The sequence below is a fragment of the Haemorhous mexicanus genome, chromosome 3 (genome assembly GCF_027477595.1).
Source record: "Haemorhous mexicanus isolate bHaeMex1 chromosome 3, bHaeMex1.pri, whole genome shotgun sequence".
In the NCBI taxonomy this organism is placed as follows: domain Eukaryota; kingdom Metazoa; phylum Chordata; class Aves; order Passeriformes; family Fringillidae; genus Haemorhous; species Haemorhous mexicanus.
In genome coordinates, this window is record NC_082343.1 from 59,468,898 (window position 1) to 59,487,451 (window position 18,554).

The window sequence follows — 18,554 nt, forward strand, 5'->3', positions numbered from 1 at the left end:
GGTTTGGCTCCCTACGTCCCACAGAGCTCTCCAACACCATCCCACTGTAACATACAGGGAATGTAGCCAACAGTGTTCTGCTGTGAACACGCATTCAGCTCATCAGTTAACACTGTCTGCACTTCATTTTGGATGCCACAAACTATGAAAATGCACATATGTAAGATGCAGGGCACGGAGGATACTGTGTATTCACTGATACTAGCATGGTCCTGGCCAATATGCCCCTGTGGGCTTTGGGACCCTGAGCAGATTGGCCAGGAGGGCCAGAGTGGTGAGTAGGGCTAGAGCCCCAGAAGCAGGCATGTCCAGCAGCAGAGATATAACTTGAGATTTTGTAGCCACTCTGTGCCAGTCCTCCAGGTGCTCTGCCATGGAGTCGTGTGGCAGTTTGCCAAAGCCAGTGCAGGTGTGGAGCCAGATTCCTGTGCAAACCCTGCCTCTGTTATTTGCCTTCATTTGATTTGTACTTTTGTTTGTTTGGTCTGTTTGTTCATTGTTTAAAAAAAAAAAAAAAAAGTTGCTTATTTTTCCCAGTATCTTTCCTCTCCCTTCATAGCATTTTATGCCCATTTAGTTTTATTTTGGTTTTATATTTGGTTAGTTTCTGCAGCAGAGGACCCATTATTAATTGTTACAGAAATATCCTTCAGCAATGCAGCAAAAAGTAAATGAGGGATGTGGGCTGGAGGGTTGTAGGACGAGCCAGACAAGTCGGACTGCTAAGTGCCTGGTAGATCTAACAGTGCATCTTTCCAGTGCAAGGCTACTGAGGCAAAAAACCCGGCCCAGTATGTGGTGGAAGTTCAGAAAGAACAAAAGATGATGTGAAGGACGAAAGACAATACAATATAGAAAGTTCTGTATAGTGAACCCTGTGCCCACGCAGGACTGAATACCCCCCTTCCCCCCCAGCTGGGAGGGCACAGTGTCACAAAGGAAGAAGACAGAAGGCAGCACGAGGGTGCGGGTAACACGCGTGGGCCAGCTGAAATTCCCCTGCGTGCCGAGGGGCAGGCTCGGAGCTCGTCATCTCCTTGGGGAGATGCTTCCCGAAGGAGCCAGGTGCGCTCTCGCCAAGGCAGGGGATGCTGCGGGCGCTGGCCGCCGGGGCGGGCGGGCCGGGGCGCCGGGCGGGCCGGGGCCGCGGGGGGCGGAGGGCCATCTCCCGCCTCCGCGGGGCCGCCCCGCTGCAGTGTCCCGGCAGCCCGGGAGGAGGAGACGGCGGGGCGCGCAGGCAGCAGCGGGGCAGCCCCGCCGAGACGATCGCCGGGCGGGCGGCAGCTCCGCGCCCCGCCGCTCCCGCCGCCCGCGCCCCGCGCCCCCGGCCCCATGGCGGGGCCCGCCGCCCCCTGGGCCGCCCTGCTGCTCCTGGCCGCCCTGCTGCCCGCCGCCCTGCCAGGTACGCGGGAGCTGCCGTCCCACGCGTGTCGCTGCCCGGCGGCGTGGGGCGCGGAGGTGCCGCGGGACGGGGGCTCCGGGGTGACACGGTGCTTGGGGAAGCCCCGCGGCGCCGCTCTCTGCCCCGCCCGGCACGGGGACAAGCGCCGCGGCTGCACCGCGGGGACACCCCGGCCGAGGCGGCCGCCTCCCTGCCCCGGCTCAGGCACCTGCTGCTGCCCCGGTGTGTGTGGGCCCCTCGGCCGGTGCCCCCGAGCGGGGAGGGAAGCTGCAGAGCCGGGCAAGCCTCGGCACCGAGGGTCACCCGGCTCTCGGTGGGCGGCCGGGACCCTCTGCGGGTTAGCCCGCTGCGCCTCTGCCGCGTTTCGGGCAGCTCCGGAGCGCAGGGCTGCAGTCCACAAGGACGCTCGTGGCCAGACGGGAGCAGATGGCAACGGAGGGTGACAGCCTCCCGCTTGCCTTCAGCTCGTGGATGCCTTTTTCCCGATGGAACCTCCTTGCTGGCTCCGCCGTCCCGTCTGGGCTCTGCTGAGGAGCCCCTCTCGCGCGGTTCGCGGCACTGACACCGGGCAGCCCAGCGCTGCATCTCTCCGGGAAGCCAGGAGAGATCGAGAGATCTCTCTTCTTTTCGTTCCCGCCGCCGGAGTCCCGTGGATCGAACCCTGTATCAGCCGGGTCGAGGCTGGCGCTGCTATCAGAGCTCCCCGGGCCCGCAGGCTCAGGTTTAAGCGGCTCTGGAGGTGGCGTTGTGGGAGGCAGTGGCGGATGTGCCCCGTCCTTTCCCTTGTGGAAGCAGTGAGAGATCACTGCAGCACCCGCGGCACTTATTGCACCGCAGACAATGCTGAACCGAATCTCCTCATCTTGTGGCCACAAGGTCTGCATCAGAGCACGGCTAAAGACAGGGTATAGACACGCATGCGGAGACATTTCAGAGCCAGAATGTATCTGTCGGGGTTACAGTAGCCAGAGCGGCGCAGGGACACTTGCCCCCAGGCTCCGGATGTGGTGGCTGTCCCATCTCCAGCCCCGTGCTGTAGTCGCAGAGGAGCCAGCCAAGGACTATAGCATCCTCCCCAACTCTCCTGCAGCTCTGGGCTTGTGCGGCAGAGCCTGGGACTTCGTGTCCCCCGTTGCTCCTGGTGAGTTTTAGTGTGCAGCTAAACAACAGGGAAGGAATGATCGGCTTAACCTGGAACTGTAGTCTCTCTGCAACTTGCTGTGCCCATCTGGGTTAAACTTGGGATCACACTCCTGGAAGCGGTTTTATAATAGTCCTCCCTTGTGGCAGTGGTAAATGGAGGGGGAACTGGATCTCTGGGGCTGCCTGCTGGAAAGTGAGAGGAGGAGGGAAGGGAGCAGGGGAGTTTTTGTTCTGCTAGTGAGGGAAGCATCCTGAGAAATGTCATAGCCTCTGAGGAAAAGTGTTAGCTGTTGAGTGCTTGCAGGCTCTTGCTTCCCTGACTGCGTAATGTCTAAAGTGATTCTTGGAGATTCTGATACTTCACTAAAAATTTTACATGTAATATCCATATAGTCTTTCTTTGTTTGCAATCCCACACCAATGTGCTGTAAAAATTAGGCCAATTTCTGAACAAACCCAAATGTGTTGGCATAGTGCTGCACAGAACTCTGCGTGCTTCCCAGCTATGGAACTCTGGAGCACACCAAAACCTGCTGGAGTGGGAATACTGAGCTGTTAACCCCAGAGTGGCTGGAGAGGACTGGATGTGGGCTGCATGTGTGCTCCCTGTCCTTGTTGGTGTGCTGGCCACATTGAATGGACACCACTTTCCTTCTCTGGTGTAGAGAGCAGTTTATAAGCTACTAAACACAGGCTGTGTCCTGAGCAAGTGCAGTCTTAGACAAGAGGACTTTCTCAGGGGGTAAAAGCCATGCTGAGCATTTTTGCTGCCCTTGGTCCTACTTTCTCACATTCTAGCTGTGTTTTGCTGACCACCTTTACTGTATGTGCTCTGTCTAGGGGACCTGTCCCAAACCCACTCTGCACTTTGGAGCCTTTGTCCAAGTACCATGTCTGTGAGACAGGGAGGCTGCCTTGGCTCAGCAGACCGGCTCCAATGAAGTGAAAAAGCCCTTCAATTTTTGTCTGTGGAAATAAAAGAAAGATTTTTCCCCAGTAAGGGTCTGGTGTTGGGCTGGTGCTGTCATTGACTGTGTTCTGTTTATCAAAATAGAAAGTCAGTGTGGGGCCTGTGCCCAGGATTGTTGTGGCAGTCCTCGGGCCAAGAAAGCGTAAGAGAAGGGTGTTGTGCTGGAGCCAACTCAGGGGGCAGATCCCGTTTGTGTATTGCCAAGAGAGATTTGTTGCTTGCTGCCAGATCCCATGTGTGGAAGAATGGATACTGACTACAGAAAACAGTAGTCACCCACCCACCTTATTAGCTTAGACAAACAGTATTCAGGAACCACCTGCGGCTCGTGGGAGAAGTTTGGGAGAAACATTAAGAGGAGGCTATGCTCAGAGCAAAAGCCTTTCTGACAACAGCACTAACTCTCATTTTCCTTCCTTGTCTAGACTGTCTGACACAAACAGAGAAAGCAGAAGGGTCTCCAAGGGAATTTTCCACTTCATTTAGCTGTAAGGAATGTATCTTCTCAGTTATTTAGGACAGTGCTGTAATGGTCTTAACTGTATAGCTCTGTACCAGCCTCTGGGTGTGTCCGATGTTTGAAAGCTCCTGTGCTGTCCAAGTCTGTGATTCCAGCTCTTCAGACAGCCCATGGACTGATTTTGGCTGGGTGTGTGGTTAAGAAGATGCTTTCGGAAGCTGATCTATACAGAAAGAAATTAGAAGGGAGGGCTGAGTCAATGATGCAGCAAGACAAAGACATGCCAGTAGGGGGAATGGGATCTTGTGTTTATGATCCAGTGTCTTGAGTGAGCATTCAATTGCACAAAAATATAGCTCAGACACATTCAGTGATCATATTTCCCATGCAGGACACTCAAAAGTGACTTCTAAGTTCTCAGGATAGCTTAGGTTGGACTTTATATCTGCTTCACATTGTATGCAGCTGTCTGCAGGTGGGCTGTTGTCTTCACATGAAGGAAGCATTGCAGTATTTCCACCAGGTGCAGTTTCTGGTGCATGTCCAGGACCCACGGTTACTCTAGCTGGGAGTTATGTAACATATCTCTGTCTGTCACTGAGGAAGTGCTCAGGAATGTGGCTAAGTTGGCATTGGGATGTGCTGGCACCAGGCATTATGTCTCTTAAATTTATGCTGTTGCAGCTTAAGTATAATCAGGAGGAACCTCTTCCTAACCAAAGACCTCTAGATTGAACCTGTAGCTTGGGTGTGATCCCAAATATGCAAAAAACTGCAGCGACATCAACACTTCACCCCCACCCCCCCTTAGTTTTGAAGTGTCAGGCTCTGCTTATCTTGAGTTACCTGTCTTCATAAATTAGTATTTCTTTACTCTCCCCTTCAGCTGCCCGAGTGAACCATAGCTAGGTGCATGCATGTATCATGGGAACATTTACCTTTTGTTGTGCTTTCTGCTGGGAAGGAGGAGGGGACATGCATGATAGGCACATCTCCCACAGACTGCTAGTGCACTAAGCAGGAGAAGTGGTCACTTCCCCAGAGGAAATGATGTGGACATTGATGTGCCTTCCTCTTGGAAAGCCCCATGATGCTATTTTCTCCCCCAAGCTGTAGGTGTACCACACTTTTGTGCAGCCATAAGAGGGTTCTCTCAACCCTGCAGATTTTATGCTGATCCTTCAGGCAGATGCTAGGACTCCCCGTTATCTTTTTCTACCCCTGAAATTGCCATGTGTCTTTTCTCTTTTACAGCTCCCTAAAGCAGCAACACTTTCACTGGTGTGATGCACTGTGGGATTTTTTTATTCCTTTGAATGCACATGAAATTTAATTGACTTGCAGCTATGAGTATTTTCATTATTCCCCAAGGTGAGAAAGATGGCTTCATCTCTGCAGCCAGTGCCCCTGCCCAGCACAAGAGAGAGGGATGAACTTCTGGGTTGTGGGGTTGTAAGGCAGTGAAAACCAGAGGAGAGCAGCAGATTCTGAAGCTGAGGATATCCTTTCCCTCTGTAAAAACCCAAGTATTTTGCTTCTATGTGGGTTGAGAACTTGAATTTTGGCTATGTTTGCACTAACCTCATAGCCTCTGAGGAGTGGTATGTCTTACATTTCTAGGTCAGTAGAGGAGTGATGGGTGTCTTGAAGAAATGTGAGGTTGTCTGAAAGATCCTTTTTGTGCATGACCCAACAGAAAACCTTTGAAATTGTGTTTGCATTTTCTTATATGTGTTTGCTATACTGCTGCTTATTCTGCTGCACTCTTGGCTGCAAAACCTACAGTCTGTGTTGAATGTTCACAAACTGAATTGCCAAAATAAGCACTGCCAAGATCAAGACAGTGGCTTAAATTGCACAAGATTTAAAGAAAACCAAGAACTGCTGAGATCTTCTGCTTTGCTGTCTGTTCTCTGGGTCTTGGGACACACATTTCTTAATTTCCTCCACACCCTGCATGCCTAGGGATTTAGAGGAGTGATGTGGTTTAGTCCTGTGTCTCCACTGCTTGCCTCTTACCAAAAAGGCATTTAGATCAGTGGAATTTTGCACTGCCCTTCTACCTGACTAGACTGACTATGCACACTCTGATCCCAACTTCACATTTATCCTTACTTGAGGCACCAGCAGCTTTTGCCTGCAGCACCTCTGTAGTTGGATTCATTTCCTTTGGGGGTGTGCAAGCACCTGGAGAGTGTCTGCTTTCCCTGGTTCCTCTTTAAACTTTAGACAAGGTTGTAATGAAAAATAACTTTTCCACAGTGTACCACATGGTCAAGTCCTTAACTGCTATACCGGTAGCAGAGTTAACAAGAGCAACATCAAACAGTGTTTACACAGCGTCCCCTTCATTGCCTGCTCTTGATTTGCCTGGGGAGAGGAGAGCTTGTGCTGACAGCTCATGTGCTTCTGGTCCCCAGCAAGACCTGTGCAGGCTGCTGAGCTCCCTCTGCCTCCTCTCTGCTGCATGGGACCTCGTACCTACATCTCTCCGGACCGCTTGTCCTGTGTCCTGCCCTCCTAAGGCACATGGCTGCTGGGTCGTGTAGCTCTGGAAATGGCAAATTCTCCTCCCCAGTACCCTGGAACTGCTGTCTGGGATGTCATATAAGGCCTTTTCTCCTACTCAGAGTTTCTGCAAATGTGTGTTTAACCTTCAGCATGTTTTGTACTGTTCACAGCACTTTCAGTATGGTTAAAATCTCTCTGGGTTAAATTGTACCTTTCTCAAGCAGCAGTCACTGTACCTCACTCTCATTGAACTTGTAACCTCTGGCCCACTGTTAGCTCTTCATAAATGACATCTGTGCAGTGGGACACAGCAGCTTTTCCCACCTGCCAGGTTGGGTTGTGTACCCTGGCTTTGTCACATCTCTGTGCTGTGGTTAGAGCTGGGCACTCTTCAGCACCTCTGAAACCAGCCTGCATGTGTTTCCATTTGGTATAGGTGCTTGCACTTGGCAGGTCTGCATTTAAAGCAAATAGTCTTAAAGAGTAGAGAAACAAGGAAAAGTGGAAGAAAGACCCAAGAAATTGTGTGCTCTAAACAGAGACCTTTTCCTAAACAAAGAGAAATTGTTAGTTACATCAAATGTAATACTGAAATCCAGTGGTAAGGAAGGCAGTCCAAGCTTCTCCTCATCCTGGAAGAACACATAAAACGTACATCCAAATTTAACTATGTACACATTAAAAAGTGGTCTGGAGAAGTGTGCATTTTAAATCAACCCTCTTCAGTGAGTAACTCAGTCATCAAATCAGCTCTTCATTAAACAGAGTAAATTACTCTTTGAGGACTGTGGAGTGTGTTCATATTTCACAGTTCCAGTGCAGCTATTCCACTATTACATAGTTATTAAATCCTCTTGGGCATCCTGCAATGATCCTGGTTCCAGCAAATCTTTCCGACTGTTGTATTCTTCCTGCGCTAAACTGATTATTTTTCCATTGGAGGAGTTGGTTGTTCTTAATATATACATTTGCTGTAAAATAAGAGGCCACTCTTCAAATGGTTATTTGTCATGTTTACTGTAGAGTTGACTGCAATATTTTGGCTGAAATTTTTTTTGGGAAAAAGTGCAGGACTGCTGGAGCTGGAATGTTAGTGTTTCCTTGTCTCTAAAAAAAAGACAGAAATTAGACAAATCAAATAGTCAACATAATTTGTTTTGGTATTCTGTTATGAAGTGCTTAATCCCTTCTTCAAGAGTGGTGTCCTTGGAAGGATGTATAGAAGGGTTTAGCTGGAATCAAGGAAAAACTACTGAATGTGCCTTAAAAATCCCGCAGTGGAAAACAGCAAATGTAACTGGCAAAAAATCCTGCCATGCATGTTTTGTGGTACCAGAGAACAGCCCAAGCCCTGCTACCTACCTGGCCAGCCCTCTCAGAGCCCCTGGATGCTCCTGCTGCTGAGGGAGAGGAATGTGGGAGCAGCACCCAGTTCCCAGACCTAGCACTCATCCTGCAGCCTGAGAAGTAGCCAGGTTTCATGTTTTCAGCCTCAGGAAGACAGCATTTAATTTTGCCTTTGCTGCTGAGATCTTGGGGCAGGTCTGAGAGCACTGCAGGACACAGGCTGTAGCCAGATGGATGGAGAGCTGGATTTAGATGCTGTAACTCCTGCTGGGCAGTGTCTTGCTTCATGTGGCAGCCCCATGGAAGCACCTAACAGCATCAGAATCTGCCCCTGCCTGAGTAACTGAGCTGCACTTTCGCACAGTCTGCATGTCTTTCCCTTTGGTCACCTCTTGAAGCCATGCCGAGTTGGGTGACATAATTGTGTGGTCTCTAGCCCGGGATGCGATGCAGATGGCCTCAGCTCATGCTCCAAGAGGCTGCAGCAGCGTGAGGCCGACAGCGATCCGGTGACTTGGCCGAGGGCTCACTGCACTTTGCAGGAGTGGCTGCTCTGGGTTTTGTGTTTGCAGCCTTGCTGGCTGCATCAGCTGAGCTTCGTGTCAGCCTCTGTCCCAGCTGTGCCATCAGTTTCATGTTTCTGGTCTCCCAAAGCAGAGGTGCTAAAAACAATTTAAAACCAAATTGCAGTGATGGCAATGCTCCATTTGGCTTTGCTGACCTGAGACCTCAGGCTGATTTCAGGTTGCATGTATTTTTAATAAATGTATTTGATAAGTGTCTAAGGTTGTGTTACTGGGGAGATGGGTTGGGATCACAAGGCCTGGTTTCATTCAAAAGTCTTAGACAGACTTTGAAAGTGACATCTCACCTTTCCTGAGCTCCACTGGCCCTGTTTTAAAAATGAGTTGAATGCTTTTTCCATGCTGTGCTGTGCTGAAGAACTGCCCAAGCTAAGACTCTACTCTCTTCTACTTGAAATTTTCCAAACAGAAAGTAATGACTGATGTCTTGTGAATTGCCCTGTTGCCCAAAGCTGAATGTATGCAGAAGCAAAATTGCTGTCTATACAAAGAAACAAAGTCAAAAGAAAATGAAATTAACCAGAAAAGCTCTTCTGTGATAGCACAGCAACAGTACTGAAAACCTAGAAAGTCTAAACCTTAAACAGCAATATTAGCAAGCCAAATTTCCATGCTAGATGTGTACAGTGATGTATTATTTTGTTTGCAATGTGGTGATTGCTCTGCCAGGGTGCTGAGCTCCTTTTCTTCACTCGTAATGACTGCTGTAAGTCAAGCCAGCCCTCCAAGAGCCTGACTACAGGCTTAAATGGCAGTCAGGGGACTGAATGCTCCGTGGGCACTGTACATGTTTTCATGAAAGCCCTTCCCAGTCAGGTCAGAGCTGCTGGGTTTCAGTTGCTGAGCATAAATTTATTGCCACAAGATGTCTCAGACCATATGTGCTCCTCATCTGCCCTCCCAGCAAGTCAGCCCCTAGTGCAGGATGTGCCATGCCCCTTGGAAGTGCTGATTGCTGAGGGCCAGACACCTCTGCAAACACACTTTCTTTCCTCTGCAAAATCACCTGTTTAAATTACCCTCAGGGAGTGCTGATGAGTGGTATGAGACATTGTGGGATTCTGGTTGTTTTTGGTATCACATTGTGCAGGTCGGGCTGGAAACCTGCAGCTGATGATGTGACATGGGAACGGGAACAAGTGTGAAGCCTTGGAGGGATGGAAACTGATTTCAAACCACTCCTTAAATGAAATTAAAAGAGAAATGGCTTTGAACTGGCTTAAGTCTTTCCTTGTGGTGGTGACAAGCCAGCTGTCCCATGTTATGCTAGCACAGGGTAGTCACAGGTAGTGTGGTATGGGCACAGTGGGAGTGTGTCTGGGAGAGGATGGTGTCCACACTCCCACTGGGAGTGGAGGGAAGGAACCATCCATGTGTGTGTCAACAGAGGGAAGGGAGAAGGAAATGCAAGAAAAAACAAGATTTTTATTCTAACACCTGCAGGGAGAGAGGAAGGATTCAGCCCAGTGGAGCCAGCTGAAGTGAGAGCTCAGATAACTGATGAACCTCAGGGTCTGGTGGGTGTAAGCATCAGAGCATGTGATGAGTTAGTGTGGGTGTTTCTGAAAGAAGGTGGTGTGTTTGAAGATGGGAAAGTGATTTTTAGCACATGCCTACTGTTCTACCTGTTGCTTTCCTTTGGGAGAAGCAAGATTTTTCTTAGGACTGGACACTTACAGAACAAGCTGCTAGTAATTGTAGTGAGGGTGGCAGAAACAGACCCTATGAATCCAAACATAAGAACCTCATAAAATTAGGCACAGAGTTTGCAAGATTTTTGGCAATATGAGATGAACCATTTTGCTTTTTCAGCAGTTGGACATTTTGCAAATATATTTTTTCTCTGCTTGTGCTGTATAAATATATTTTTAAAACCCCAAACTTTTGTTATACCTGCAAGTAGTCCCCATAATAACTGAGAAGGCAAACAGTGAAACTTCAAAATGCCTGTAGGAGCTTTTGAGTAATTTGGGGCCTCTTTGTATGGAAGGAAATTACTGTATTTCAGGAAGCTTTGCAGTTTCAGCAAAGTGTTTGTGCTACTGAATGGTAGCAGATGGCCAACTCACAAAAGGTTAGCAAGTTGCTTAAGTTACTTGTAAAATAGTGCAAGTTTCCTTGCCTTGCTCTTAGCAGCCAGCCTTGGTTTAAGGGATCCAAGCTTTGAGCTTGTCTCTGCTGTTGCTGCAGGTTTGCTTCCCCAGCACTGGCCACACAGAACACCCAGATTCAAGCTGCCCATAACCCTGTTGGGTAACCTGTCCTTGCCATGCAGACCTAGCCAAAGCCCTGTGACAGCAGAGATTGCCACTGCCACAGAAGTAAGGGCTGGTTTTCATCAGTAGCTCAGGTTTGAAGAGAGAGGGAATTATTGTTCATCACCACATTATAGGTCACCAGCATTGGTGATGGGTGGGTCAGAGCTCACAAGCAAAGCAGGCAGTGCTGGGCAGGTGTTTTGGTGTTAGAAAGCTTCATTCCTCTGAGCTGCACCAGTGCCAGCTTGGTGTCACAGGGCATCTCTCGCAGCAGTCACGGTGGGCTGCTCAACACCCCCTTCCACTGCATCCTTCCTTCCAAATCTCCTACTTTGGGTGTTCAAACGCCAAATAGAAATAGCATTAAATAGGAGTCCATGTACACTGGTACGTAGCTCTAGCAGCCTGCTAGCTATGGCATGTTAAAGACTCTGGAAGTCCTTCCTGAGGCTTGCACTCCTGATTTTTGCAGAGGCTTTCTTAACAGGAAGGATTGATTTTCTTCTTTCCCAAAAGCTCCTCCTGCTGTACATCCCACTGGTCAGGGATATTCTGTGCCATGTGAGGAGAAGCTGCAAGTCTCAAACCTCAACATTGGAGACCAAACCAATGTAGATATGTGAATTTTCAGTTCTAGACATCCCTGGGCTAACCCAAGGAAGGTGGCATACATTCTCTTTTACAAACCTGATGAGCTGTGACTGCATCTTTTTGATATGTTCAGATGCTTTTCAAGGTTATTAATTGGATAAAATCTTTGCCAGCTGTGCCAGTACTTGACAAATCACGAGGGGGTGAATCCAAGTGGCTGCTGCTGTGTGTCTCAGTTGTGTCTGCTCAGCTATGATAGAACTGCTTATAACATGTGAAACAGCCCAGGGCTTTGCATGAAGACATTGCTTTGAATATAACTACAGAAAGTTGCTCTTTGGAAAAGAAATTAAATAAGGAAGTAATTTATCATTAATGAAGATCTGTGCCTCTCTGAGCCCAACCTAATACAGAGCTTCTAAGAATAGTGATTGTAGTATTCTGTTCATTTCCCTGGCATGCACTTTATCTGGGATCTATGAGTTTTGCACTTTGCAAGCCTTGGAGGGTGTGCCACCAGCTTCTCTTTTAGGGTAGAAAGCTGTATGTGTGCTTTTTGAAAGAACTTCTGCAATAAATAGTGTGGAATAAAGTTAGAAGAATCAGAGCAGGTATTACTTCAAGACGTGAACCGTTTCATATTAGAGATAGATAAATAATATTTTAGTGATTTTTATTTCCCTTTCCATTAAGAGGAAGCAGCAAAGGCTATGTTATTTTAAGATTTATGTTTTCCAGTCTTGGTAAAGAAACTTAATCTCTGACTGCTGCTAATGAAAGAGCAGACTAATGCTGAGCCTGAGTTTTGTTCTTAGTAAACCTGCACCTTGGGAAACTAACTTTTCTGATTTATAAAAGGCTTTGAAATGTGAAATAAAAATGAAGAGCTTTAAATTTTATTTTCTTTCAATGCATGATGAAGCTTGAATTCCTGCTCTCTGACTTTGTGAGTCTGAGGCATTTTTGGCAGTTTCGAATGGAAAGTTGAACATGCACTTAAACTAGGGATGGAATGGAAAGACTTTACATAAACATATGAATCTCCAGTAGATTAAAAAATCTGTGCTATTTCACTGGGTAAGGGAGCAAATTTGTCTACATTTGAAGTGGTTTTGGAGAGAAGTGTAAATCAGCCGTCCCAAATGTAAGTAGGATGCTTGAGGATGATTTGGTGATGTCTGTGGTATGCATAAAGGAATGAAGCAAAAGCAGAGCCACTGCATCCAGATTGCCAATGCTGTGGATTCAAACCCAGTCTTCATTTCAGAAGTACCCTACTGATCATATTTTTCCCTTATTTTTTTTCTTTTTTTTTTAAATAAGTGAAAGTCAGTTTTCTGAAATTTTCAAAATCCTAGATTTCTGAGTAACAGTTGAAGCCATGAAGTTTTTTACTAGTTGTGGCTTGGTTAACACTTGTTGCTGTGTCCACAAATGACTGATGTAATCCATTAGCTGAGTGTTAAAGTGGCCAAAATTAACAGGTTTTTCAGGGGACGTGAAGGTGACTGAGACTTGTCACTTTCCTCCCACAGCCTGTCACAAACCAGTACAGAGTAGGCTGTAGGCTACCATTTGTCTCCTGCTTTGAGGATGAGCCAGGGTAAGTGGGTATTTGGATAGAAGAATTTATTTGATAATGAAATTCTCAGGTAAAGTGAATAATATGAACGAAGCGTGTGAACCTTTGTGCTTTATGGATGTTGGTAACCACTGCCTGATGAGGTTGGAGTGAAAGCTGGTGCAGAAAGAGAGCTGTGCTTCCTCCTGTGACTTCCTCTAAGCCTAGTCCATATCCTCCATCAGGATAATTACATACAATGTTTGCTTCAGCCTTTGAGGGAGCAGGGCCTCATTCTTCACTTGAGTGCTTTTATAACATGCCACTGGTTTTAATGAGATTGCATGGATGTGAAAGGAGAGCAGATTTAGGTTCATAAGAAATGATCCAGGTGCACAGCATAAAGATGCTGCCACGGTTTAGTTAGCCTCCTAATGAGCAGTGCAATTTTAATAGGTGTGTTTTCCTTTCTGGAGATCTATGGCCATAGCTGTGGGGAGCAGAACAGAGGCTGGCTCACAGAGGCGCATGCTCTGGCTCTGGCTTGTGTCCCCTGCCAACCCACTTCAAAGCTGCCTCCCTCAGGCTGTGGGCACAGAGGGAGGGAGCACTGGTGGAGGGGATGCCTGACAGCCTAGAAACAATACTCTCTTTTTTTACTACCTCACCTATGGGCATCCTTTGAGGTCCATCTAGAGGGAAATAAGCTGTCTCATCTGCAAGCCTGTGTGGGGATGGCAGCAAATGTCCTGAGTAAGCTGCAGTGCAGTAACTCACACACTCAGGGCCCGTGTCCAGTCTGGGCAGAGCAGCATCATGCAAGCTCCATGCTGGTGTCAGTGCTGGAAAGAAGGGCATTTGTGGGCTTGTAATCCTGTCATCCTTTCCATCTAGCCATTCCTGTGTGGCCATCAACTGTGGTTGGAGTTTCACCTTCAACTTAAAGAAAGTCCTGCACATATTTCCTCATGTGAAAATGAAACATTTCCTTGGTGGCAGTTTCACAGAATGTGAGAAAGCCACTGAGACTAAGTCAGTCTGAGCAAATATTCTGTCTTATTCCAGGTTTTCATGAATAAGAGTGTTGCTGCTCATCATGGGTGGTGCAGCCGAAATCCTGACTGGGTTCCAAGTGGCACTTGAAGTATCCCCATGCCTCTGACAGCCTTTGAAATGTCTGAGGGACAAGCAGTAGACTGGGGTAGTAGTGAGCAAAGGGGAGTCCTGCACTCCAGGAGTTTGCATGGAAGAGGCTGTTGAAACCCATGAGTGTGCCCCAAGCACCAGTGACAGATGGATGCATGAGTGCCCTTGGGTCTGCCCTCAGGAGCCATGGAGTTGCTCAGGGGGATCCTGCTGCCTTGGAATCTCTCAGGGATTTCTTCTCCTACCTTCTCCTGCAGTCAGAGAGAGCAATATGAACTGTGCTTAAAACCCACTTCTCCCCACTAAGGAGAGTGTTGCCACTCGTGATACCATTGGGCTTCTTTAACATGGATTAAGCTGTTCCCAGGGCCAATGCTGTTAATGGCCTCAGCCTTTGAAAAGTGGCTGTGAGGAGAGTGTGAGGATGGTGCATGTGTGCAGGTGGAAGTCAGGGATGTCCCAGGGAAGATGTGGCTTCCAAGTATTCAGGACCATGTTGTGGGTTTCTCTTCTTTGCTGTCCATTTCTCTTTGATGAACAGTGCCTTTTCAATACCTTCTTCGACAATAAAAATACACATTAAAACATAGTATGAGTCAAGTGTCTCTAATTTTAAAGAAGAAACTAATCAAAATTGTAGGTCTGTTAGCTTTGTGCCAATGTTTTCTTTGCTTTTAACTTTCCTGACATGGTTTTGATGTATTGTGTGCTTCGTCTTAGACTGTTAGAAAACAAAGAAGTTATCACAGTTTGTAGTAAATTAAGAACATGAATATGAAAAAATCAACAAAGTATAGGTGAAAATAATGTGGTGACTACAGTCATGAACACGGTGTGGAAAGACACAGTCTTTGAAGGGGGGTGTTTTATTCCTGACAATGTCTTGCCATGGCATGAGTTGCTTGGTGTGGATTCATGTTCTAATTTTCTCAGGCAGGTTTTCTTCCTGTCGCTGAACTTCTGACTAGAGCTAGAGCACAGCCTGAACAAGGATTATCTGTGGGAAATCAAGCTCAGTTCTAACTTTATCCTGTGCTTTTGTCATGTTTGTGATTGCAGTCAGATTAAATTCAGACTGTGCCATTTAAGGCAGCCTCAGGCTCTGATTTATCTCAGAAACAGGGCTTAAGATGTTGTAAGTTGGTATTTGTGCTATTTCTACAACTGAATGGCCAATGAAGCAAAGAGATGAGAGTTTCTTGCACCCTAGGAAGAACCTGAGTGTCACAGGAGCTGCCAGCTGAGACAGCCAGGAGTCTCATGAGGCAGTGTGGCGTCAGCACTGGGGAACCTCAGGTGCATTTCAGTGGAGAAGCACTAATATTCCATTTATCCATCAGATGAGGAGTTGAAGGGGTGTATATGGAATAATTTGGGGTCAATGGCTTTATCAGATTCACTGACACCTCAAGCTATTCCTCCTTGTTGATGTAAAAGAAATAGGTGAGCTTTGCTATAAACTTGTTCTTCTGTAAAATCACTGAGTCCCCCTTCTTGCAAATCAAATTTCCAGTGACAGGCCTAATGAAGTAGAGGTTTCCACTGAAGCCAGGGAGCTTTGTGTTAAACTGGAGTACCTCAGGCATCCAGTCCCTCCTTACAGTCTTCCATTTTTAAGTTTAGAAAAGGTTAGACTTGAAGTCAGTAAACAAAGATTGAAAGGATACCTGTATTAGCATTTGAAACTTAGTCAGATAGTATAGATCTGATTTTTATTTGTTATCAAAAACGTAAAGGCCATGAGCCTAATTCTGCTGATTGTACCACCTAATCCTCAGACTGTTTTCCAGACTCTCAAGGAACAGCTGGAATCACAATTATGACTCTGTCCTGCATAGGAAGAAAAGTCCTTGTGTTGTCAGTCGTTTTGGCAGTACCTCTGGCTGATATGGTTAAGCCATGTAAAAGAGAACAATCCACCAGAAACAAAATTATTTTCACCAGATGAAGAACTTCAAAGACATCAAATGCAAGCTAATATTATCAGGACCTTGAAAGATGCATTGATGAGAATCCAAAAGAAAAATAGACTAATATCAGTGTGAATTAGTATCAGACAGCCAGGTGGAGGAAATGTATCTACACAAAGGGATAGTTTGAGTGATAGGTTTAAAAGCCACCTTTCAATGCTGGTTTTGGAGTAGCTGGTTTCAAAAACACTTCCAAAATGGGTCTGCCAAATGTTCAACTTTTTTCTGTATTTTACTTATTTGGGAATTGGGAATAATTATAGTTTTTATGACATACAAAGTACATTCTTCATAAATGCTGCTCCCTTTTTTGTCAGTGATTGAGGATTTTATTTTAGAAGGGTCACACCCCTACATACCATTCCTGATTTACAGAGTGTACTATATCCATCCATATCCATCTCACTGTCTGATGTTTGGAAGCTTTCAGGAGGCCTGCTGCTGGAATAGGTTTCATGTTTTGCACTCCCAGAAGTGGCTGCCGAGTTGAGCAGTGGGCTGTATTTCTCCAGGAGCTGAAACAGTGGCCTGATGTAAACCATGTGTTTTGGAGCCCAGGCCATGCAGATTACTGTGGGTGGCAACAAGGATCCCCAGGGCCAGAGCTGTGCAGCCAGGAGGGATGAAAACCACCTGCTCAGTTCTTCTGGACTGTTAGGGGTTTCTGTCCTCTCATTGGACCTAAAGGAGCAATGACTTGGTGCCTCTACCTCTGGAGCAGGGGTAGATTTCAAAACAAGTTGGAGACAAAGTGTGCTACCAAGGCTTCAGCTGGGAACTAGGAAGGTTTAAGCTGGGAGAGCAGTGAAGAGCTTTGAATGCAGTCTTGAATCAAAGAACTTGAATGCATGTGGTGAGGGATATATTTAAGTGCTCATGAGACTGATATCAGTCTCCAGGTGACAATTATAAGTGAAAAATGTATGCTGTAGTGGCACAGATATGTAAAATAAAGCAAGAGGGCTGTTTTTAAGGCATAGCTGTCCACAGCATCTCTTGAGAAGAATGTGGAAGGAGAAAGATGGAAAATGCAAGTTTTAAAATTATAACAGTGGTGTTCTGGAAGCTATATGGCTCAGAAGGGATGGCTTTTGCTGTTGCAGCTCTGGGTCCAGTTGGAGGAACTGTTTCCATACATTTTTGTTGCTTGGTTAGTGCATGCAGCAAAGCACAACTTACTGAGTCTCAGTTCTCCCTTGCCAAATGTCATGATTTTACCCCTTGTCATGCTGGCTGGAGACACTATCCATGCCTTTGTAGTTGTCATTTTAGAGGGAACCACAGGTGGGCCTTAATCCATCCCTGCATTTCTCTACGTGGTACATTGTTGGTTTTCTCTGGAAGGCTCAACTGCCAAACCCTTGCCCAGCTATATGCTGTGGATGGTTGCGCTGATACAAACGATGCTCTTCCATCACCTGTGATGCCTGTGCAAGCCAACCAGTCACACCTGCAAGGCAGCAGGGTTAGAAGGCAGCTCTGTTCTCATGGTGACTGGCAAGAGGAGGATGTCCTGCCAAGGAATGTGCACAGCCACATACCTGTTGTCCATACCTCACATGTGGTTGCAGTGACTGTGCCCTCCATCCATTCTGGTGCTGGAGTTCTTTGTAGAGCCCATACCTGCCTGGTGAGCAACATGGTTGTCCATGATGTCTTGCAGTTTAAAGGTTTTGGCTGTATAAATACGCCAGCAGATGTAGATGAGCAACTTCATGATTAGGGCAAGATACCAAGGGTGCAGTCTCCAGGGAGAGCAGAAAATATAGCCCAATATGTTAATGGAAAGAGTCCCTCAACTCAGCCTGTAGGTGAAGCCAGTAATGGTGAGGGCAATCCTGTACTTTTGCCAGCTGGTTTCACTTGCTCTGCCCCTGCAAGGAACTTCCAAAGCTGTTGTCACTCCAGTACTGCCTTTCCTCCAACTCAGGGAATAGGCAGGTGTTGGACAACACCCTGAGTGGGCACTTGCAGACCAGGGCCATGGCTGCAGTGTGCTCTGACAGCCTTTGTGAGGTTCCTGGGGGCCTTTGCACAGTGGTTTGATCACTGGAGCAGCCCAGATGTGAGGCATCCAAAACCAGTGGGTATGAGAGACAGACATAGCTCAGCCTCAGAGGGCTCCCTTCAAAGGTCACTGATGCAGAAGGAAGCCTGTGCATTGATGTCAGTGGGAGCATGTGAAGCCTTTGATAACTCACTGTTAGTTTTTCCTAAGTCGTAATACACGTGTTAATCGTGTAGAACTACATTCCTGAATTTGAAAAGTGCCCTGGTCCACTGTGCTTAGCATTCAGAGTGCTCTTCAAAGGGAGCACTGGAAACTTCTGTTGACGCTGTCAATTTAAAGAATGTCCTCCGGATGCCAGGTAACTCCTCTACAGATGTATAATGAATTGCTTTCCTTAAATCAGACATTACCTCTGGATACTGGTCCTCTGCCCAAAACTCCTGACCGGAGCCCAGTGAATTATGGCACAGATTCCATTGTGCTTTGCAGGAACTAAAGTGTTCCAGTCCCTGCTTTCTGCGCCAAGCAGAAGTGTGTGGAAATGTGCTAAACGATCTTTTCTTTTTTTCTGCAAGAAACAAAGGATTTTTATGTCGCTCG

At 47.1% G+C, this 18,554-nt stretch overlaps 1 protein-coding gene across 2 annotated transcripts in view; it reads left to right on the plus strand.

The window, feature by feature from the left end:
* FNDC1 (fibronectin type III domain containing 1) overlaps nucleotides 1-18,554 on the plus strand; it is an 84,089-nt gene that overhangs the window by 20,229 nt on the left and 45,306 nt on the right. Inside the window, exon 1 of one of the 2 annotated variants that reach the window (XM_059841995.1) lies at nucleotides 1,319-1,402. The exons of the other annotated variant lie outside the window; for it this stretch is intronic. Within the exon in view, the coding sequence (XP_059697978.1) occupies nucleotides 1,333-1,402 (70 nt within the window). The 5' untranslated portion in view covers nucleotides 1,319-1,332. Of the gene's footprint in view, nucleotides 1-1,318; nucleotides 1,403-18,554 lie in introns of those variants that run through there. 2 annotated transcript variants of the gene reach the window in all.